The 25,007-nt window shown below is 42.3% G+C and overlaps 1 protein-coding gene across 8 annotated transcripts in view; it reads right to left on the reverse strand.

Annotated features, from left to right (window-relative positions):
• The window catches only part of LOC119182165 (luciferin 4-monooxygenase), a 168,863-nt gene that overhangs the window by 66,066 nt on the left and 77,790 nt on the right, over nt 1–25,007 (reverse strand). For 7 of the 8 annotated variants that reach the window (XM_075896095.1, XM_075896094.1, XM_075896096.1 and 4 more), the window contains 3 exons: nt 15,502–15,704; nt 14,283–14,451; nt 4,643–4,924 (listed from right to left, as the gene is read on the reverse strand). In XM_075896095.1, the coding sequence (XP_075752210.1) occupies nt 4,643–4,924; nt 14,283–14,451; nt 15,502–15,704 (654 nt within the window). The remainder of the gene's footprint in view (nt 1–4,642; nt 4,925–14,282; nt 14,452–15,501; nt 15,705–25,007) is intronic. The other variant, XM_075896099.1, reaches the window with a different exon arrangement.

Raw genomic sequence — 25,007 nt, forward strand, 5'->3', positions numbered from 1 at the left:
ACTCGCTGGGCGTAACCTTCTTAGTTTTAGAAATGTTTAGCGAGCATTGGGCCGCCGCGCCATGAATACAGTGAACTAGTATATACCATGAACTCGAGGTGGTTAAAGGTGAAAAGTATACACGAAGTGCAAGCGGTAAGAAAGTGAGCGTGTGCCAGCTTTTGTTTAGTCTTTGGAATGTCCGCTGGATGGTGGTGCTTCTATATGGGGAATATATGATAAAAAGATGCAAGATGGTGGTACTTGGAGTGTTCAATAGATGAACGAACGGACACACAGACAGATGCATGGACGGACGCATGGATGGCTGCATCAACAAATGGGCGCATGGACGGACGCAGGTGCGGATGCATGGATGAACGCAAGGACGGACGCATAGATGGACGTGTGTACGCACGAACAGATGCAAGCACGAACGGTCACACAGACGGATGCATGGAGGGACGGAAGCAAGAACGAATGGACGGACGAATGCTTCGCCCCACTGTTCATCATTCACTCCGTGGATATGCTGCCACTTTTTTTCTTTTGTGGTGGTGAGTCATGTTGCAGAGGTAATTGAATATAATATCTCGTCATTCCGCCGAGATGGAGTGCAGGCACGCACATTGTCGTTTTGCCAACATTGTGGCTTTTTGGTACTCCGGCTTTCTGGTAACACTACATGAATATTTCGCGTTGGTGTTGGTATAAAAGGGCGTAAGGTCCACTTGTTTTACAAAATTTATCAAGTACATACTATATTCTTTGTAGGCTAGCTTCTTTGAGCTCGTCATGCTCGCAATAAATGAAACAAAAATCCGTGTAAACCTTATGCGGTCACCCTATAGCACCTAACATGTCTCCGCGTTACGGACAGCAGAAGCGTAGACAGGGTAAACCGCTAAGCCGCTATAGTCGGTACTCAATTTTTTCCAAAATGCTTCCACTTTGATTTGATGAACCGCTTAAAAATTATATCATCCATTATGTTGTGCCTGAAGAGGTTTTCAGAAGCCTAGAATGGGAACAGTTAGGGATAAGAGTTAATGGAGAGTACCTAAGTAACCTGCGCTTCGCCGATGACATTGCATTGCTGAGTAACTCACGGGACGAATTGCAACTCATGATTACGGAGTCAGACAAGGAGAGCAAAAATGTGGGTCTCAATATGAATCTGCAGAAAACGAAAGCAATGTACAACAACCTCGGAAAAGAGCAGCGCTTCGAGATAGGTAATAGTGCACTTCAAGATGTAAAAGACTATGTCTACTTAGGGCAGGTAATAACCGCGGAGCCGAACCACGAGATTGAAGTAACTAGAAAAATAAGAATAAGGTGGAGCACATTTGGCAAGCACTCTCAAATTAAGACAGGTAGATTGCCAATATTCTTCAAGAGGAAGGTATATAACAGCTGTATCTTGCCAGTGCTTAGCTACGGAGCAGAAACCTGGAGACTTACAAAAACGGTTCAGCTTAAATTGAGGATGACGCAGCGAGCAATGGAAAGAAAATTGGTAGGTGTTACCTCAAGAGACAAGAAGAGAGCAGAGTGGATTAGGGAACAAACGGGGGTTAAGGATATCATAGCTGAAATCAAGAAGAAGAAATGGACATGGGCCGGGCATGTAGCGCGTAGACAGAATAACCGCTGGTCTTTATAGGTAACTGACTGAATTCCAAGAGAAGGCAAGTGGGTTAGGGGGAGACAGAAGGTTAGGTGGGGAGATGAGATTAAGAAGTTTGCGGGTATAAATTGGCAGCAGCAAGCACAGGACCGGGTTAACTGGCGGAACATGGGAGAGGCCTTTGTCCTGCAGTGGACGTAGTCAGGCTGATGATGATGATGATGATGATTATGATGATGATGATTATGATGATGATGATGATGATGATGATGATGATGTTGTTGTTGTTGTGTCTGAAGCCTCCTTTCATCCAGGTGGGGTTTTTTAATTGACAAAACCTCGTTTATCACGTCAAAGCAGCTGAATAAACAGAGCTCACGCCCTGATTCAATGGGGCTACAGCGAACCAGTGGATGATTGGCGGGATCTGCGCGCCACTCCAGCCAGTGAAGGGTAAAAATCCGCGCAGAATTGAGGAGAAAAGGCGCACGTGGAGGAAAGTGTCGCTACTTTCAAATATCAGGGCTTTACGCTTAGGGCGTCCTTCGCGCCATGTCACTGGAAAAGCTGAGAGTACGCTGATGTTGCTACTAAGATAGGCAAAGTGACAGTGGTAGAAATTTTATATAAAAAGCTCGCCGGTACAGTGGCCAACGCTGTGTGCTGTGGAGCGAGCGGTCACCTGTTCAGATACGCACGTCGGAAAATACTTTCCAAATTATTTTTCTTCCTGGCTTTTGTATTAATTTGGACTTATGAACATGCGGGGCGTGATGGTGGAGACATACGATGTCGACTGACGGTGACGCAAACAGCAAAACTTAGCTTAGAGGGTCCATAGAGGTGCTAACGTAACAAAATGCCTACAACATCAAGCCAAAACCCTAGATATAAACAAAACTAGATGACAACAACATCTAAACACCTTTACTGGCATTTCTGCTTTGGTGGTGGCGGAGGTGTCCGAGAAAGCAAAAACAGGAAAGGCAGGGAGGTTATTCAGGCTAGCGTCCGGGTGGCTGCCTTGCACTGTGAATAAGGAATTAGGAATTTTAAAAAAATTTGATAGATAGGCCATAAACAAATGAAGTAAAATTGACCAATAGTGCATAAAATGTTAGCAACAAGATAATATTGAAAGAAACGGAGCCGTATAGCGTTACCATATTCCTAGTCGGAATCAACTCGCTTTCCTTATCAAATATTTTGTTTGAAGAGAATGTTTAATTTGCTGGTCATGCTGCACAGCTAGCGCACAGTGCATGCGTATTTTACAGTTTTCAACTCATTCATGCACATGTATCAGCCTTGTTCAATATGATGTCGTCACGAAATTATCTCATGCACGGCGTACCACCTACACCTCACCGGACATCGAAAACATGCCGATGCAATTCATGTTAATGCGCCCAGATGAATGTTGTAATCTGAGCACATGATTCCGCATTTCATTTACCAAGCCAATCACATGAAGCAATTCATGCACCTTTAGCATAACAGGACAGTGCTGTAACGTGCAACATTCATATTTGATTCTCTCGTTTTCAAAGAGAATCAACTTTAGAAGGAAGTACACACTGCAAATTTCAGTAAGCTGCAAAAGAGTGCAAACATATGATTTACTTGCACTAGCAACCAAAGTTGCAAGATTTTAATGTTCGTGGCAGTAAGCTCATGATTTTGTATTCTTTCTTTCCCGCAACTAGTAGCAGTAATTGTCTACTTTTATGGTAATGAGCCTCCTAACTTCAAACTTACCACTTGGGCTTGGTAAATAGGCACTGAATGTTGTGACAATTTCATGTACCTTCAATTTTAGTAAACAACACTACTTTCTCAAAAACTACTTCACGATCAGCTGTATTATACTGCAGTAAATGGAGTATTTTCAGAGTGAAAGAATTGACAGGTGTAATACATGGCACTTCTTGCAAAGCACTTCTTCAACGCAAACAGACGTGCTCGTACCGTGGCTGATATTGATGACGGTGCTCAATTTTTCTGGCTCTCGTAAATTGTTTCTCGCGTAGAAAAAGCTGGTTGTATGAAATGTATCATTTTTTTTAAATATAAAAAGCTTTCGTGACAACAATATGGGGTGGGTCGCTTATGACTTTCCTTGCATCAATACGAATCTCACACGCCATTTCCCCAATAATTCGGTGCAATATTCATTCTATATGTTTTGGCCAATTTAAAATCGCTGTTTTCCTGGGCTACTCAGCGACCATGCGGCACCGCCAGGTGCCAGAAGCGCAAACATTTGACGTCAGTGTGACGTCATGAGACAAGTCACAAACAGAGCGTTAGCATTCTTTTGCTCTAACAGGATTTAATAATGTATGGCAACATAGCGACCAGTTACTGGATCCCGTATTGTATACTGTGCAACATCGTAAATGATCTGCTTCGCTCTGCTTTGAAGAACGTCAGGGCTGCATCACATGGGCATTCTGCATGGCCTTCTCGAATACCTTCACTCGCTTAGTGAAGTGACCCTGTTTTTTTTTTTCTCACTGATGGTGGTTAGTTCTGTTTCACGCTGTGTTTTGACTGAGTTTCTCTCCTCCATGCTAGTTGTGCGCAGCGTCAAACTGTGCAGTACTGCTTATAAAAGAGGAATTACCGTCTTTTAGGTTTTCCAATGAAAATTGTACGATGCTAAGAACACGATCAGTGGTGGCTGGGAAAATACTGCTGCGTCGCTGTTTTTTTTTTTAACAACATGGGCTTTTCATTATCTGAGTAATTTTGACTTCCGCTGTACTGTTGAAAAGAAAGTAAGCTAAGGATGGAAATTGTGTTTTTAAACTTTTGAATGAACCCGGGCGATGAAACAAGGTCGATGTATTGTCTAGAATACATGACGAGAATTTCGAACACAGAAGTAGTTGAAAATTTTCGGGAAAACTTTTGATAACTCCTTTAAGATGTCCAGTTTTACACCATCTCTAAATATAATGATATAGCAAATATCTACAAATCGGGTGGAAGCGCTACTCAGAACGGCAACATGAGTTTGGTGTGATCTACCTTTACACTGACTCCGGTCGCAGGTATTCCAACACCCGTGCTGTTTCGACATTCGGCGGACTTCGGATGAGCCGTCACAGCACCACAAGACTCCGTCATACCATATAGATTAAAGAGTTGCTCGAGACCACTGAATGTTTCATAGGCTGCTTCTGCTACGGATGCCGGGACAACGCTGCCGCCAGTGCCAATTCTGTGGAGAGTTGGTAACCTTCTTCCTGAGCGACGCATCTCACGCACCACAGCTTGAAACTGTGTGGGAAATAGGAATGCCGTCGTCACCTGCATTTACAGCAAGGTAATCATAAACGTACAGAAAGAATTTGCGGAAAAACATCACTGCTAGATTTTAACTTAATATAAAGACAACAACCTCATATATGTACACTTCAAAAGCCGATTCAGAGCCAGTCTAACTGAAGATAATGTCACTGCCAAACGTCACCTTTGAAATGCAAGTGGTGGAATACCACCAGCAAACCCACTATATGCGCTCAACTTCGGAAGCGAAGGAGGCTGAGTTATCAGCTAAAGTAGTGCACGTGCAAGAGCCCCCCCCCCCCCCCTGCCTCTCCTTGTATTTCTCTGGCTGCGCTAAACTGGCTTGCACGGCATTCCCAGGTACACACTGTTGTTTTTCGGTGGTGCTTAATGCTGAAGTTCTCGTACTCGTTGCCATCACTCTCCTATCAGTACATGGTGGTCAAGCACCGTTGGTGTGTTTGGAAGCTGCACACACTAGTGCAGCACGATATACAAAGTACATTACCGTGTCCTCGCCGAGTCAAAGCAGCGCGTATAGCGCTTCGCAATCACAGCCTCTGATATAAGACGTCTGAATATGCCTTCAGAAACATCGAAGCTAATTGCGGAAACAACGTTTCACTGAGCCTAGTAGGGCCAACACCACCTAGGTGGCGATGGTAGGGCACCTTGATGCGAGCGTCCGTTCGAATTTCGCATCGAGGTGCTGTAGTGCTGAAAATGCCGAAGTGCTCTACGCCATTGCTCGTTGGTGTCATAATGCAGTACCTCTGCTCTTAGCTCGTATCAGACCAAACCAGCCCGCCTAACCAAGAGTGCTAGGTATATGGAGAAGGATTATAAGATATATAAGCGCAGTCTAAACAACTATCCGAAAGTACGCTGGCGGCGTAGTTTCTTGGCAACACGATATCTATCGTCCTGAAGCGAGATGCCCTGGGCTCGACTGCTAAGTCTCCCAAGTGTGTGAAACCATTTTGGGTTGCATTTAAACCTGAAGTATTTCTTTGCGTACTGCAGGCGCGTTAGGGATCTATCTATCTATCTATCTATCTATGTAACTATCTATCTATCTATCTATTTATCTGTCTATTTATCTATCTATCTATCTATCTATCTATCTATCTATCTTTCTATTTATCTATCTATCTATCTATTTATCTATCTATCTATCTATTTATCTATCTATCTATCTATTTATCTATCTGTCTATCTATCTATCTATCTATCTGTCTATCTATCTATCTATCTATCTATCCAGTACGCTAACCCATAACAGTTTGACAAATATGACTCGCTGCTCATGAGATGAATGTTGTTACAATCCCGTGGCGTAAGCCGTAAGACCATTTCCGCGAGATGTGTGGCACATACTCGCGAGCGCGAATGTGCCACAGGTATGCGACCATGTGCAACAGGTTATTGACACTTAATATCTACCGAAGAACTGCGAGAACAGGCAATTTTAACGCGTGAGCTCTAAGAAAAAGCAGACAATGGCAGTGTTGACTCGACGAATGCGAAAAATAACCCCTAGTTCACCCTGAGGCATCCATTTCATATATCGAGCGAAATTCTCCTGCCACCGAAACACAGCGTCCTACGCACTCCACGCGCCGCGGACCGCCGAATGTGTCATTTAAGACGGGGCTAATGCTGTTTGAATGCGCTGTCACCCGGTTGTTGTCGCGGCTCGCAAACACCGCTACGCTATCCGGTGGTCTATAGCCTTTAATGATTTTCGTACGCAGAAAGCAAGAAGAATCAGTACTGCATACTTTGCTGGCAAGTCGCTGTCTTGTAATGCATGAACAGCACAAAAATTTGCTGAAGCCAGCAGCATTGGTGGGTTTGTTTTGCTCTGCAAGACGCCGACAAGCTCGGTCACGGCAACAAGCTCGGCCACCTCTTCTACCAAATAGGAACGTTAAGTAGTCACCGAATGGGTTAAACTCTCGTTGGTTACCACGTTACGTTACGTGCACTGCCACGTGAGAAGTTAGTAGGGCTTGGTCGCCGTTGTTCGAAACTCCTTCACATAGCACTCTTATTAGTTCGCGGCGACAGATTCGGCGCCAGACGCCTTAAAAATCAGTTCGAGACCGATCGGCACGGAGAGCGCCCTTTCGGCAAATCCCGTCGCCCCCGAATCAGGTTTGGTGCACTTTATACGGCCCGAATGCTCAGTGTGACCGAGCCATAAATGCCAGGGTCTCGGCAGTATTCAAACCCCAGCATTCTGCGTGGCAGTCAAGTATTTACCATAGAGCCACGCCAGGTTTTGGAACTATTTTTACTGTGAAAGCTGTTATGAAATCACAACACGGGTCACGCGCACTGTTGTAGTTGTCCACTGCCACCGCCACCGGTGTCCGTAAACGGTATCGTGCAAAATAAAAAAGAAACACTCAAGTGAAGGACACCAAATACATTTGGCGATATAGTGAGTTTCCAATTCAGGTACACTGTGTGCTATCGCAATATTGTTCCGCGGAGCCACGCCGGTACTTGGACTTGTTCGCAATCCTGCCTTAGACAGCCTTGATGTCGGGAACAGAGTCCCGTTAATATGAGTAATAAGCATTTCAGAGCAGCAAAGGAACCATCAAGGGTTACACAACGGGAGTCGCGTAAGGCATTAATCCAACAAATGACCAAATGTTGTTCTTCATCACCTATTGGGCTGTGGCACATACCCAATTCAGCCGTAATTCTTCATCGTTGTAAGCCACTGAATGCAACACAAAATTTCTTATGAGTGTTTAGCGGATACCCCATTTCTCAGAAAATTGACGAAGGGTAGCATAGTGAATGCTGGCCTGCTATGCAAAACTTATGAATATTCATGGCGTAGTGCGTACCTAGCAAGTGTGCTTCTGGAATTCACCTAAAGAGAGATTAGAAAGGCTCTGAAAGTCCGCTTTTTACACTTTCGCTGTGATTGGTTGCGCCTTCTGCGCAGGCCTGGCATTTTTTAGGTTTTTTCTTATTTGGTGAAACGTTAATTGTGGTTCAGTAAGACGATTCCACGAGAGATCGACATGGGTCGGAAAGTTGGTATTTTAGATTTGATTGTATATTTTATATTTTGTGCACATACTACCTAATAGCCTGAAAGTGAACTTCACTATTTTATTACCTGCATAGCTTAGGAAGAGAAAAATTTGAACTTGTTTTGTACAGAGGAACCAGTTTCATTCCTTGTCATTTTCGAAAATTAACGACAATATAACAACACAAGTATTAGCAAGATCAAGGCGATTTTTTTTCTGTAAATACACACGCAATGAAGAGTGAAGCAGAATTGCTTGAAGCTTGCATGCCAAAGCAAACTCTTTCTGAAAAAATGTCTGAACAGGTGACATTTTTTGAAAGTTGCTTGATTTTAGATTTTTCTCTCCTAAGTTAAGCAAGCTACTGTGGTTGTAGTGGTTGTAAGGAAGAGGAAAAAGGCACCTATTTTCTGTCTGCCTTCAGGCGACACGGCGCAGTGCTTTATAGGGGTGGGGGAAAGAGGGATAAAAAGAATAGAAGGAAAATAGATGAAGAAATAGACAGGCAAGTGACGGAAAAAAGAAGAAGATAGGAAAGTGGGGATCCGGTCGAAGCAGTCCAAGGGCGGGGCGCCACAATGCGAGAGCTGCACGGCGTCAGGAGACCGCGGAGGGCGAACCAGTCGGCGGGAGCTACGCTGGCGTCGGAGATCGCGAGGACACAACCGTCCAGCTTGAAATCCTGCGAGCGAATCCAAGTTACTGTCCCGTGACTTGGTGACCTATTGTAACGTATTGTTTGCAATATTTCCTTTCAATACCGTTGCTGTACTTCAAACACTTATTTTTATAAATGGCCTCAAACTTTCAAGTTTGCCGACAGGAAAGCCTAATAAAACATCATTACTTAAAAAACCCATCTTTAATTTTTCTTAAAATCTCTTGAATCATACCCCACAGATAATAAAAAAACATTAAAAACATATTGCATTGTTTTCTTTGCAGCGACAATATTACGGGTGGGAATACCTGCTTTTTGAGCATGCACTTGGGCGACAAACGCATGAGAAATCGGACTAAAAAAGTGGGCTTCAGGTTCTGAGTCGTTTCAACAGGACCATACTTACGCAGGAGAATTATAATTGGTGAACAGGAATGACCCCTTTAAGTGTGTCCTTTTGAAGTCCCTCAATTGGCCGTTTAAGTCGAGGCTTGAGACCCCCAAGTTATTTGGACCTCAGTTGCTCACCTCGGTTACACGAGGCAGTTATTACAGTCATCTGCTTTTGACATTTTCGTTCAGTATGCTTATAGAGGAATAGACTCGCGAGAGGAACCGCCGAAGCATAACGACTATTGAGATTTAGTAACGCTGCTACCGTCTCCTTAACCTGAACATGATTTAGCGTTTCCTTCCTCGGTCACCTGCTTAACAATTTTGTGGGCACCCCCTCTTGTACGCGGTGTATAATATCACACGGTTTTAAATATAGTAAATAGTAAGAAATCTGTAACTTTAATGAAACATATCTTAATAAAGCCAAGCAAAGCAGGAAACCTCACTCTCCCACCTAAGAGCGGCAAACATGGGATTGAATAAGCCGGCATCTGAAATTAAGGTGTAGAAGACCATAAGAATGATGAATTTCAAAATGCTCTATGCAAATAGAGATTCTCTAGAGACCATTCGTTACTTCAATATTAATTTAGGTAATATTTTTTTATGCGTTGAGAAATGTGTTTTTGGTGCATTTGGTCAACTTCACTTAATGACACAACTTACGGTCATGTTTTGTTATTGTCAAGCACTCCTGTAAGCCATCTGAAAAAAATGTAGCCTTTTGAGCACACCGTGGCTTTTGTTCAATGCATTCCTCAGCTTAGGAGGGTACAGGGGAGGGGGTGATTCCAAATGTTCATGTACTATACTATCTTCCGTGGTCCTATGCTGGTGTTTTAGCATTTTAATTTGTCGCGTTGTCTGCAATGTGTACGGATTGCCTTAGGGTGCGTCGTTATGTTGTGCTCATCTAGCATTAAAGCTTATCAAAGTGCACCATAAATGCGCCTTTACAGGAATTTAGTTTTCAATGTGCTAAATCTGCTACTTCTATGTAAGTATGGTCTTGCTCAAACGACTCAGAAGCTCAAGCTCACTTTTTTAGGCCGATTTTTCCTGCGTTTGTCGCCTAAGTCCATGCTCAAAAAGCTTGAACTTCCACCCGTAAGATTTTCGCTCAAACAAAATAATGCAATATGTTTTTTTATTATTCTTTTTTATATCATCTGTGAGGAACGTTTTACGAGATTTTAGGAAATATCAAAGATAATTTTAAATATTAATTTTTCAATAGCCTTTACTGTCGACGAATTTGTATGTTTGAGCTATTTGTAAAACTATGTGTTTGAGGTACGGAAATGGTTCTGAGAAAAAATATAGTAAACATTATGCTTTAATAGGTCACTAAGGTATGAAATTTTAGCTGGTATAGCTTAGGAGAAAAAAATCAGAGTTCAAGCAACTTTTAAAAATGTCACCTGTTCAGACATTTTCCAGAAACAATTTGCTTTGACATACAAGCTTTAAACAATGCTGCTTCAGTATTCGTTACGCGCACATTTGCTCGAAAAAACACCTTCATCAAACAAACATTTTTGTTTTTATATCGACATTACCTTTCGAAAATGACGAAGGACGACTCTTGTCTCTCTGTACAAAATACGTTCCATATTTTTTTCCTCCTAAACTGTGCATTTATTAAAAAAACGAAGTTTGTTTTCATGCTACTGGGTGGTATGTGCAGAATATATAAAATAAACAATCAGATTTAGCTAAAGTAACAACTTTTCGACGCGTGTCAATCTCTTGTAGAATCACTAGTGCTGGTTATCCACTTTTATGAACAATACGTATGTACTCCTGTGATACAGCCGTCAGGTCGGGTTAATGTCAATAGCAGTTAGGCGCCATGCTTTGATGTTGATTTATGTAGGAGTGTACAGGGGGCTTCCATCATCGCGAGCACCAGCGTTTCATATAAGCCTAACGCTTTTAAATGCGGAGCATTTTTTAGTCACGCAATGTCATGTTTCGGCGGGTTCTGTGGCACCGTCCACTCCTTTATGGCTCGCGTACATTGAGAAACCCGGCCGTCGAAAGCGCACTAAATTCAATTTGGTGGTGGGGAGATCCGCCGAAATGGCCCTGTTCGGGCTGATCACTCTCGTGCCAATTTTAGCGACGTCTGCCGTCGAATCGGCTCTCAACGGGAGCACTACCTGAGGAATTAATGTAAATGGCGGCCAAGTACGACTTGCTCGTCTTGTCACTGTGAAGTAACATGCACTTAGTGAAAATGCTGATTGAATTAGTGTGTAACCACCTCGTCCTATACGACAAACGCCACCCAAGGATAAGGACACGTTGCTAAAGGACGACTTGAGGATCAATAATGGAAGTGATTTCAGATTTTCGATAAGTACCAGTTCCTGCGCCTAGGTTCCTTTGCTCGGCAAATCATGAGCACTTTGGGATGAAGTTGCCTTTCTCGTCAGAGTTGCAACCAGCTTTGAAACGGGCAAAACAAAAGAATCTAACTTTTCACAGGCGCACTGAAGTTGCGAGCGACCCAAAACATCCAGCAAATAGCACATCCTTCCCGTGCTATCGCCGTAGTTTATTGTTCTCTCGGCCGATGGTGCGCTATTGCTAATCGGCTAATTAAGGCTAGGTGGCGAGATCCACCGCCCGATCTAAAGGGCACAGCGGATACATCCGTTCATTCGTAAATCTATTGGCGGTGTGGTTTTTGAGCCATGTCTTTTTTTTTTTCCTTTTGACATATTATCTGATATTCTTCGCAACCAGTTTTCGACTTCCAATGGGTAAGGTGTTGGATAGGTGCTCTTCCTTGGTGTTTAGATTTTAACGAGCACCTTTTTATTGCAATAACGGCTAAGCTTGAACCGTCAAGATGATATAACAGAAAGTCTTATGTGACGTTTGACATTGCTAACGCACTGCGAATGATAGAATGACCTTAGAATTCACTGACTAGGAACGCCCACACGTTACGTGAGCTCACAGAGCCATCATTTTCTTGTACTCGGATAGCTTTAGCACCATGAAAACGCTCTCTGTTAATGATGAACGTACAGGTTCCAGTACGCAACAGTGCCTTTATTTAGACTCTATCAGTTTTACCAATTTTACAGAGCAGGCACAACAATGTCAAATACATGATCTCGTGGCTGCTATTGATGTGATTAGTATCTTTCTTGTTAGGTTGGGAATGGAAATTGTGCAGAGCTGAGTCATGCAGAGAGTTGTAGGTAATTACACGCTGTTCATTTTGAAACTGACACATTCACATGGGATGTCTGTGCATACGTGCACACACTGAGTTGTTAGCAAGCGTTAATCTTGCACCCGTCATGTCTATTACAGAGAGGCCTTCTATCCCATGCTAGCCCACTTTGTTTGTTGTCTACTCTCGAGAACAAATGTTTCATTCAATGCAGAAACTGTTCTCGGGTCCTTGAAGATGTCAACGCCACTTTTTTTCTAATCGTTTTATGTAACGCCTGCATCACTAGGCCTTGGACAGTCCTAGACAGGTGTAGCAGATGACACTTCAGCAATTTTCTAGGGGAGATTAAGATTTGCGCTGATCTCGTATTTGCGTAGCACTTTCTTCAAATGCAGCAGGGAAGCTCGGTATGCATTGCTTCCAACATAATGGTGTCTTGTCAATAAGCTGCCAGTCATACCACTTTTTCGCGGTGGCGTCAAAATCACTACGCAAGTTTTAGGATTTATCATCATCTGATAACCACTTATTTTTTAGCTATGCGTATTCATTAGGACGCATTCATTCTTGATGGCTTTTGGCACTTTCTTCGAAAATATCCTGCTCCACCATTTGTTGTGTGATTAATTTCTGTTCAGTGTATCAATGGAATTTTTATTAAGTGACTATTCTGTCAACTGTCATTGCTGTTCAATTGTGTTTATGAACTCGCTCACTTTCTTTGTAGCAGTCTCTTGCGATAATTGTGAAACTGGCGTAGATCGAAGTACAAGTTGTTCTCGCGCCTGTAGACTCTGAGCCAACTTTACGGATTCCAACTGCAGAAGCTTTTCATGGCTCAAAACAGCTTCCTTTATCTACTTCTCCGCCAAGGCTGCAGAACTAACATGACAAGAAAGGTTCAATCTTCGCCCTCCTCGAAATTTAACACCCGTCAAGACAACATGCTGCTATCAAATCTTGACAACGAAGAACTCAATCCGCATGTCCACCTTAAGCTGCACTAAAATAGGGTAGTGGTCCTAAGTCAAAATACAGCACCATTAAACTACGAATGGCGGGTGTCGTCCGTCATTGTTTATTTCGTTTACAGTATTTATATATTTTTGTTTATATTATGTTCATCTTTTCTAAACTTCTACTTCTTCAGTTTTTTTTTTTATTCCCAGACTGCTTCACGTGTAATGTTGCATATGCAGCTACATCAACTAAGGTTTCAATGTACTTGTTCTGGATGTTTATACCACGCTTGAATACATGGTCTGAGACATCGTCTGAAACCTGAGATTAAGGTCAGAGACAAAAAAGAGATATGAAAACAGAACAAAACAAGAAAAGAAAGACTAAGATAGCTACACAATATTAAGAAGAAGATAAAAGAAATGACGAAATTTGAAGCGATAATTGTGAAGAAAGAGATAGGAACGTAAAAAACAAAGAGATACAAAATATCAACAATAAACAAGTAAAAAATATAATATTCAATAAATAAGTAAAGCGAATAAAGCGTCAATAAATAAAGCGAAAATAAAGCACCGAGCAGTGAAAGAGAAAATTGTTTTATCTGCACTAACGTAAAATTAGAGGAGGGGCCACTCATAAAGCATATAATTTTTCATACGATGTTGGCAGCATGTAACACTGCTTCCCTCAGCTTCAATACCCTAACACAATGCCAATTTCAAGATTTGTTCGAAGTGGTAGCATTTCAAATAGACTACATTACCGTAAAGAGTCACGTTTTCATCTCTGGTTACAAATAAAACACTCGATCACCTTGGTAAACTTCGTCGAGGATTCTGGCACGGTTCTCAGCGAAATATAATGTATTTCGTGTATTGACAAACTTTACGCATATTGTGCACTTGTAAACTAGTGTCAAGAAGAGGGATTAACTCCCTTCGTTCGGTGCGTACCTCTTCCTAATGAGTTTTGAGGACTACATGGCATGCTGATTTTCCGAGACCACACGGTGCTACAACCCTACTTCTTGCATCAATAAATTTATGCGTGTTATGGAAATCAACAAAAATGTTTAAGAAAATTTTACAATGAGAGGATGTCAGAACAAACCTTGTATTTATGACTGGTGTCCATAAACTCCAGGGGCGTCATTGTGGATGGCGTCATGACGCTTATCGTACCACCCAGAGCACCCAACATAGTAAACATCATACCTGATTGGTGAGTAATAGGCAAAGATGCAAGTAATATGTCTGAACTTGACCAAGGTAAGTGTCGCCTGCAGAATAAAATGACAAAACGCACACAATTCAGTATATTATGTTTTTACAATGGATTAGGGAAGAAAATTACGAGATTCAAGCAGTACAGGGTAGCCTTAATACTGAGACACACGAATCTTCTAAGTTGCGATTGTAAGCACTGCGGTCTCCGATGGAAAAATATACATGTAAAACAGGTAAAAGATACGACCATTTCAAACGAACAAAAAGATGTTTGAGGTAGCCCTGATGCTTTATATAGGTGAATTGCGTGCCACGAGCGTGGAAGCGTTTTTGAGCGCAGCCTTATTTTCTTGTTTTCTCAGTTTTTTCTATCCAGAATTTTGCTTTATTTACAAATATCGACATTTACTTATTATTGTTTGACGTACTGTTTTATGCATAACGCATTGTTTAAATATTACCATGCGAATAACAAAAAGAAAGGAAAAAGACATGACTGATCTCGCTGTCATAGAAATCCGTATAACACGAAAGTAGAACATCTCCTCATACAAGTAGGTAAAGTTTATTCTACGCCAATATAAGTAAGTTTATACAATGTTAGTTTATATTTAACAGCTAAATCACAATTTAATGTACTTGCATCCAGGTCGATGCTTAGTGATACCCATTCATTGCAACGACTAACGTCCATAATATTTGATTGGTTAACTATTAAACATTCCCTGTGGTCATATATGCCTGTGCTTGCTGTTGCAGTGAACAGGGAGAGCTGCATAAAAAATTGATGTTATGGCAGTCACAAGAGTGTGAGGGCTTAGGTCATCTACTTTCAGCGTGTTATTAAATGTCACTGTTTAATTACAGTGAAACACAACGCACATTGTGTCCTTTGTTGGCCGGAAGCGATTTGGCTTTGTGACTGTGTGAGCATTCCTGTGAGACTGAATAAGTCTTTCGCCTTCTTCCCCTCCATTTACTACATAGAGACTACTTCTTCCTCCAGGTGAAATAACAATTTCCACAGGTACTTTATGTACTGGACCGCTGTATGGATGCAGACAGGTGTGGTTATTGTCAATAAACAATGAGACGTTTCTTACGTTGTACAGTAGAAGGCAGCCACGTAGTTGTAATGCGTGATCTCTGTGCCTTTAGGCAAGCCAGTGCTTCCAGAGGTGTAAATAACGGCGAGCACTGTATCACGAGGCTTTTCAACGGGCACCTCCAAGAAGTCTCGCTCGTCTAAGTTTAAGAATTCTGGTGTGGATATGAACCCTGGGGCAGGACCCATACAGAAAATACCCTGGTAAAAAGAAGTTGATAGAAGTCAAGCATACATGTTATTTCTACCTCAATAAAACTTGTTGTTGGGCCAGTTGGTTATTCGTCATATTGTAAGAATTTAGCGCAACCTTGACTCTGACAAACACTTACACAAGCACTCGCACGTCCACCCGAGTAACACACACGACAGGCAGCGCCCACTACTAGCTGTTCATTGCTCTGATATGACCTTCTTACATATCAGAGACTCGTGGGTGTGAACCACGATTCTATAATACAAAGGTTCTTGGAAAAACCTCAAATTTATGGGCACGCCTGCTGTTGGGAGCATATTTTATTGAAAAAAATAAGAATATCTGTGTCAGCAAGCCGTCTTTGGTGTTGCATCAACAGGAGATATTTTTTATCGTGGCAACATTTTAGTGATTCAAGCTGGTTTATCTGCTTTTTGTGTTCACCTTTTTTTACGTGTTCCTTATTGTATGATGGCGCATTATACCTCACGTGCTGTTGGCTTTCCACAGGCGCAGCGCTGCTAATTATTGCCCTTGCGCATTCTTTGTACATATATAAGAAGGTCATATCAGAGCAATAAACAGTTGGTAGTGAGCGCTGCGTGTCGTGTGTGTTACTCAGGTCGATGTGTGAGTGCTTCTGGGAGGGTTTTCGAGTGTTAAGGGCGCGCGAAATTCTCACAATATGATATAATTTCTAAACAATGCAAACTGCACAACTGTTCATAAGTTTTACCTAAATGACATAGGGAACGTGCGCATGATATGGCGTTGGAAGCCACTGGTGTTAGAATCTGACAACAGTGTAATTATTAACTTTAATGACTAATTGACTTTTACGCTTTCATTGTTTCACGCTCTCTGGAGCAATTATGTTTTGTATGTCACCAACGGTGAAGAGGAGGTGGTTGATGTGATGAAATTCTGCCTCCTTTTAGGGAACCGTAATCATGCCTTGGCTTGAAGCCCTCCCTTTTATGACGAACATATGGTAAGTCCCATGGAAATGCCAAAGTTGCACTCGCTCTGTCATTCTGCAGTTTTCCTACGGAAGTAAATATGCCCTAAACGCAACATGTACCAAATCCTTCGTATTCGCAAATGGCTTCTGGTAATGTCAATATCATTTTCCTATGCTTTCTTACTTTCCAGCAAAAAGTAGTGGATTCTTCGACAGTATCGTTCAAGAAAGCGTCAAATATGCCACTTTGAAATAAATGTTCCTAAATGTTTTAGACAATGTGAAAATAGAGGAAAAAGTACTCTATTCATGAGAGAGCGTGAAATAAGGGTGGTAATTAAAAGCAGCTTGTCGTCAAGACTTGTCCTCATCTGTGCAAAAGCGTTTTGTTAGCAGTGTTTTTACACCCACCTTGCTCGATATTAGAAGCCCGCAACATGGCATGTGGGTTGGAGTATGCCTGTGTGTCGAAAAAGGCAAACTGGGTCTTGGAACGGTTATAAAAACCGTCATTTTGTTAACTTGTTCAGAGAGTTTGCTTATAGACTCTGCATATTTTTATCCACGTACAAAGCTCACAGTTTTCTTTCCAGAAAAACAATTCGCCACCGTCAAGATGCTATGAACAAAATTAACATCTTTTTGATGTTTGGTTATGCACAAGAAATTTGCAATCACAAGCTCTATGAAACGACCCAGCCAGCTGCCCATTAGCAGGTCTTGCTTTTTCTAAAATAAATAATCAATTGCAAAAGTCATCTTGACCATTGGGGATTTTATACAAAAACTCAATCACTGAAGTTCATGTTAGATCATTTGCTAATCTTTAATTTTCGTAATCAGATGCATTATAAAATATATTTCCAGAAATCATTGGAGGCAGCGATATCTTGAGAATCTTTGCTGAGGTTTATGCCATACCGGATATTCCTTCATTGAATCACAAGATTTATAGCTTTCTGTTATTTATCTACTGTATTCAGTTCCCGCAACTATGCCTTCTAATGCGCTATTCATAGCTGGAATGTCTTATGTTGGCGTTCTAAGGCACCAACCTTTTTTAGATCGTTTTGGTGACCTACAAACTACTTTCTGGAAATTTTCGTTCTAATTTCGCTTGTTGATCTCTACTGAAGTCATTTTACATTGTAGCGGTCATCACCACATATAATATCAATCCCGCTGATTGATCATTTTAAATCACCAGAACTTAGCAATATTTCGGGCGAAATTTTTCTCAATTACTTCATGAACGAATGCATTTTTTTAAATTTTCAGTAGTTAGGTACTGTGATTCACTCATGGCCAGTCTGACGTTTTTACCTCTCATGAGATTCATACAGTCACTTCACGTACTACTTTTGCTATGACATATTCCTTTTGAACCTCTGTGTGAGTTTGGACACAGTATGAGCTTTAATTATTCATTCTTAGTTGCGCCATTAGGGCTTCTCTAAGTCCACTTACTGTTCACCATTTTCAGTAAAAGAAATGTAAGTTCTGCTAATTATTGCATTCAGTGAACTTGTTACTACCCTCTGGCACGTTTAGAACCTATGCCTCTACTAAGTGGTCTCCAGTCTGCTTCTTGCTTACAGTGGTGTTGAAGTCACCCATCAGTACATTACAATTTGCCTTCACTTTGCTCACTGCATTTCAATGTCATCATGAAAGAGTAGCACTAAATAATCATCACGCCTGGATCATCACTTAGTGAGTGCTTCTAAATATACTATGTGCACACCTGGGCATCTTACGGGATTTGGAACTTAGCCAGCTTCGATGCAGTGGCTGCAGTGAGATAAGGTCTCAAGATTACATGCCCCGTCACGATGGTCTAGTGACTATGGTACTTGGATGCTGATCCGCCGGTCACAGGATCAAATCCCGGCCGCGATGGCTGCTTTTTGAATAGGAGTGATTATGCTGTTGGTTCATGCGCTCATAATTAAGTGCATGGTAAAGAAACAGAGGTAGTCGAAACTTCCGGAGAGCTCCACTACAACGTCGCTCATAATCATATGGTGGTTCTCAGACGTTAAACACCACATATCAATCAATCAAGTCTCAAAATTACCTAGGCGTGAGGAAGTAACGAAACTGATACGCAAGAAGCCACTTAAAGAGCCAGCGCTGAGAGAGAAAGCACAATAATTCAGAGTATTGCTTCAAACTAGATAAGCAGGTCTAATCAAGAAACTCATTTTATAGCCTTGATGCATTTAGTCATTACCTGACTAGTATTCATAAGGAGCGTGGAATGATACTCAGGGGTACACTCATTAGGCAAGAAATTAGCAAGCTTTCTAAGAGATTAGGAACCTCATTACGAATATAAAACCATGAAAGCCCCAAGGAAATCTGACAAAAAAGAAGTTGCAGAGCTATTTGAAGGTACGGGAACCATGTAGCCGGCATCAAAAAGGGTAGCATAGACAAAATTGAGCATGCTCATAAGAAAGAAGGAATTCTGAGAGCTTTGAAGCGAGTAAGGAGTATAGACATAAACCAAATGTATAACCTAAGGACTCGAAATTCAAAATACTACCGATAATATTAGGAGGGTAAACGTATTACAGTATTCCTACAATAATCTGTCCATCTGTCTAGACAATGAGGACAATACAGTAAGAAGTAGTAGTAGCTCGAAAGAATCGAATATCCCACCAGTAACGACAGCTGACGAAGTTCGTATATATAACCACAAAACCAAAGTTCAAAACCACTGCTGAGGATCAGCTAAGATGACATATGTTGACGAATGGTGGAGTGGCCACCGTATACGACGTGTCTCTTGACAAATAAGGGAACAGATTGTAGGAAAAATTGAGAGATCATAAGAAAAAACGGGACATCAAATATTTAAAGTTACAGGCCGATCAGCTTACTGTCCACACTCGACAAGTTATTTACAAAAATATCAGGAATAAAAATTAAGCCGACATTACAGGATGGCATTACCTACAGGCTACCTAACAATCGATCATATTTATACTACTCATCATGTAATAGAGAAATTTGTAGAATACAAATATACTATATAGATATCTTTCATTGATTATTATAATGTATGATTTGGTCTATATTGAGCAGACATGCGGCCACGGTGTAAGCACAGCGTCAACGAATCCTATATAAGCGTAAGGAAGAAGTATACCGAGGATGTACAGCCGTCATAGTCGTCCTTAGAGGAAGCGACAATAATCTACTAAACGCAGGTGTAAGGCGAAGAAACGTAATCTCTCCAATGCTATTCACGTTTGCTTGCAGGTGGTTTTGAGTGTCGTGGATTGGAAGAGTTAGGAATAAGAGTTAACGGAGTGACGTTTAGTATCCGGCAATTCGGTGATGACATGGGATTGATGACAAACTTAGTGGACGTACTACAACTCATAATTGCTGAAAGTTACACGGAAAACAGAAGATTTGATATGCAAATGATTGCGTATAGAACTAAAGCAATATACCAGAGTCGCGTAGAGGGTTACGCTTTACAGTAGGTTGCGACGGACTGGAAGTTGTAAAACAATACGTCCACTAAGGACCGATAGTCACTACGAAGACGAACCACGAGAGAGTAATAACTAGAAGAATAAAGAAAGGGAGGAGCGCATTCGGCAGTCATCCTCAAATGACCGACAGTTAAGCGTTATCCTTCAAAAAAAAGGTATCCAGCTACTGCATGTTACCGGTGCTCCCCTAGGAGCGAAAATCTGGAGGCTTACAAAGAGGGCTTCAACTTAAATTCAGGACGACGTAGTGAGCAATGTAAATTGAATTGACGTGTAACATCAAGAGACAGGAAGACAGCAGAGTGGCTCATGAAACAAAATGGTCTTTAGGATATCACAGTGGAAGTCAAGAAGATGAAATTGACATGGGCTAGGCATGTAGCGCCTATGCGGATAACCGCTGGTGGTGGTGGTGTTGCAAAGGTGGGTTTAGCCTGGCCTAGAAGGCCGGAAATTTTTCTGCCTGAGCATCTCTTAAATCAAAGGCGTAAGTCACCAAATGCCACTCAGTCCAGTGTCTCGCAGGAAAGTAATCACGATACGTTGCACGCTCTTCCTCGTCGCCGTGGGTTTTTCAGGAAATAGAACATCTTCCAATGCCCCGTGATTGGGACAACCTTTCTGCAAGCTGCGTAACAACTCTTTTCTTTCTTTGTTAAACTGCGGGCACAGCTAAATGAAATGTTCGTTGTCACCGATGTCTCCACAAACAGCACAAAACAGAGAAGCGCCTCGCCCAGTCTTGAATGACCAAGCCGGCGTGTATGCAGCGTCAGTTCTATCAAATAAAGCAGCGTCGCTTGATCTCTCGAAAGTCCGCTGATTACGCATGACTGATGCAGAAACTTGTGGATCGCCCTGAAGTGATTGCGTATGACATTTTTGTTGTTGTGGCAGTTTTTAGGAGCTCCTATTTTTGGATTGCAAGTTCGTGCTTCGCGTGCAAGGGCATCAGCTTCTTCATTGCCTTTATTTTCAACGTGGGATGATATTCACTAAAATTGTACACTGATTTTCATGTCTATCAGGTGCTTAAAGAGCACCAGAGATTGTCTTGTAAATTTTCTCGGTGTATCTTTCGATGAAGTCGCTGTAACGCCGACTGTGAATCAGTCAGCACTACCACATCTCGTGCAGAAAGCGTTTGCGATTTCTACAAAGCCGCGGTGATTGCTGCGCTTTCTACTGTTGTGGATTCCACAACCCGATCCAGGCGGCCCGGCCATGACATGCCCAGGGAGAATATGCAGAAAGCCGCTGCGCAGCTATCCGTCTGTGTGCTCACCGATCAATCAGTGTAAACTTGTAGTTGACCCTGGTGCATGGTGCTCAAATGCTCCAACACCATAAACTTTGCTTCCTCAGATGGGATAGTGCATGCCTCGGCAGTTTAGGGACCCTGAAGTTACGTACTACATCCACAAAGAACCATGGTGGGTTTATAAAGCTCCGATGAGGCAATTTCAAGCCTAAATGTCAAAAGACGATGAGTGCCACCTGAAAATGTGAGTCAGGCCTTGCTCTTAGTAGCCGGAAAAGTGCCGTCCCTGTGGAGGACTCACCCAGTCTTGATAGCTGTGTCAACAAAGCTTTAGACGCCAGAAGGCGGAGTAGTAGAGACTTGGTTTCATCGCTGATCTTCTTGTTTGACGTCGCCTCGGGCACCTCCCATTGCCAATCGAAGACCCTTTCGGTGCACTGCATCGAAGCGTTCAAACTGCCTCGGTGATAGCGATATCAGCGGCAGCTGGTAAAGATTGCGGCTTGTTATGAGCACAGAATTCAGCTTAAGCATCGGCACAGGATTGTTGCCCCAGCATACACCTGCCATGCGTCGAAGAGCGTTGACCTCTGCACAGATGCGGCCATAATACCATCGACCACTCGTCACCATATTAACTTGTCATTGATGGTAACGCCCGGGAAGCGAACACTTCACGCATGATGAATGCAATGATCTCTAATACTTAGTGACAGGCGTGTTGACTTCTGCCGCACCCCCCAGAAAGAGCACAAAGGCAGATTTCTCCGCTGATAGAGACAGGCCAAGCGGCGACAAATGGCGTTCAATGATTGAAATAGCACCCTGTGCTATACGGGCCAGTGTTGGTACCCTGCGATCAAGATTAATTTAGTTTATTTATTAAAAAATCCCTGCAGCGCCTGAGGGCAATGTTGCAGGAGGAAAATGCACAACCTAAAATATACTTACACAAAAAGAACTATTCAAAAACAAGGTAGTCAGAAAAACAGATCATAAAAAAGGCAGCTATGACAGTAGCAATATGTCCCTGAAAGATGTTTCGGTTCGCCAGTCTGCAACCTCCTGTGGGAACTGATTACACTGGATGATTGTGAGCGGAAAAAGGGAGTTTTAATAAATGTTTTTTTTTTGCGAAAAGTTTTTCTTTATTTTAGCGGGTTGGTCAGTTTTCTTAGATAAAAAAAGGAAATATTCTTTATCTATTTTGTGCAGATGTAATCGGCATAGATTCATATTTTAACTGCTTCGAGAACTACTTTCAGGGTGCCAGGAAGGCTGGCCATGGCAGCGTTAAAAAGCAAGAGAGATAGAACACTTCCTTGTGGAATGCGAGTGAAACACTATGCTCTTCACTCATGACATTTCCAAGCTTTTCTGAAAAATTCATGTACGAAACAAAGAGCGTTTCCCGAAACAGCCATGACTGGAAGTGTGCTGACGTTGCTGTTTGAAGCACACAGTCATATGCTTTGGGCAATGTCCATTAAAACGGCGAGGGTAGAGAAGCCGCTGACATGGTGGTGCTCGATCTGAGCGAAATCTCGTCACACATGCAGGCCATCTTCCTTGTTGCTGAAGGTACCAAGTTAGTCTTGTGCATATGAGTCTTTCCATCAAATTATATGCGCAAGATGTTACCGATACCGGTCGATATGAGGTGAGTTTCGCAGAATTTTTTCCGTGCTTCAGAACTGGCACTACTCAGGCTATCTTCCATTCAAATAGAATCTCTCCTGTGCTCTATACATGATTAAATATATCCAAAAGGGCACGCCTACGATTATATGGCAGGTTTGTTAGCATTGGATTGCTGATCATATCGGGACCTACAGCACAGTGTCTTTTTAATTTGCTAAGCGCCATACCCAGCTCTTGAAATGTGAACGGCGTATTCATTGCGTAGGATATTTGAGGTTGTATGTGATATTTGAGCAGAGGTATCGCCGCTCCTGTTCATCTGCCAGCTGTGTATACGTTTGCGACATCTTCTGCAAGGGTTTGCAAATCTTTACATTGCTTAAAAGCAAGGGCTTTGAATGGTCTGTGAGAGTGGATCTTTTCAGAAGGACTATTCTTTACTCCCAATATTTTTGTAAAGGGTGTATATGGCAATAAACTTTCACAGAAAAAAGCCCATTCAATTCTTTGTAGTTTTCTTTTGTGTGGTGACGAATGGCAGCACATATCTGAATATATTGAAATTTCACCGAAAGGTTTTCTGTTTTCCTCATGATCCTCCGCTCCGCTCTTCTACGTGCTGTGCACAGGTTCTTTAGGTTCAAGTAAGGAGCAGGGAATTTATCCGGCAATTTCAGTAGCGATGTAGCCGCTCGTTTACTTCGTAGCATGTCTAGAAACAAATCACCAGAGGATTCGTCCAGCGCTGTTCTGTACGTGTCCCAGCGAGTCACATTGCAGAAATGTCGACCAGTGGTACTAAATCCGATGATATTGATGAATATGAGGAAATGGTCTCTGCACATTCTGTCTGGGGTCATTGCCGATAATACCAGAAGGTCCTAGGAGTGTAGTACAAGGTATATCACACTCCATAAATCCGGTGGCCGAAAAAAATGCTGGTTTGCCATCATTCGCTACACATAAGTCAGCAGCATCTGCTGCCGCTAAATGTTCTTGGCCTCGGCAGTAAGCATTATTATCTCCCAAAAGTGGGTGTGTGCGTTAAAGCCACCACAAATTAATTGAGGAGCGGGACACCGAGTGCAAGTATGATTTAGGAGAGCCGCCATGGAGACCTTCTTGTGTGAACTTATGTAAACCGACATTACACTCAGTTTTTGCACCGCGGCGACTTACAGTGAGTTGGAACAGAGGTCTTTCACTGTAATGTGAAGCGAGTTACTACCCACCTTATGTATATCATGGCGCTTCTATTTGTAAAGGATTTTATGCTCGCATTGCAATGTCAGATATATCGTGTGAGCCTCCTTTCATTTGGGAGGCCAGCTTCCGAGAGGGCTAAAATTGGTATTGGAATGTCTCGCAAGAATAGGTTAAGTTCACACAGATGCTCTAGAAAATCAGCACCGACCCATTGCATTATTAAGTGCGCTTTTGAGGGACGAAATTGGCCAGGTGGGTGAGATATTGTCATTATTATACTGTCTATACGTGGAAGCAGAGCACAGTATAACTTACTCGAGAGCCAGTACTGCTTTCAACATATCCATCATAGAAATCACTGGCATCTTTGGTACGGGTGAGCGTAGTCCCATGAACAAACTCGAACAACATGCTCGATGTTATCCTCCTGATTGCTTTCAGTTGCTTTACATCAGTTCAATGCAGCCACATAAGTTTGCTTGGTGGACTTTTGGACACGTCAGTCAGCAACAGTAATCAATTTCGTTGGCTCAGTTACGTCTCTTGTCGGTTTCAGGTGCGAAAAATTTCTACATTGTTGTTATCTAAGACACAAGATTGCGGGGCGTTGGTCGTCTTCCTTTTGTTCGATGGTTCACTTACAGTCTTCGGGCCGAGAACAAACCTCTTATTTCTTCACTGAGCGGCTGTCTGTGCTAGAAACCGGCCATAGCTAGCTGGATGGTCA

Source organism: Rhipicephalus microplus, chromosome 5 (assembly GCF_043290135.1).
Source record: "Rhipicephalus microplus isolate Deutch F79 chromosome 5, USDA_Rmic, whole genome shotgun sequence".
NCBI lineage: Eukaryota > Metazoa > Arthropoda > Arachnida > Ixodida > Ixodidae > Rhipicephalus > Rhipicephalus microplus.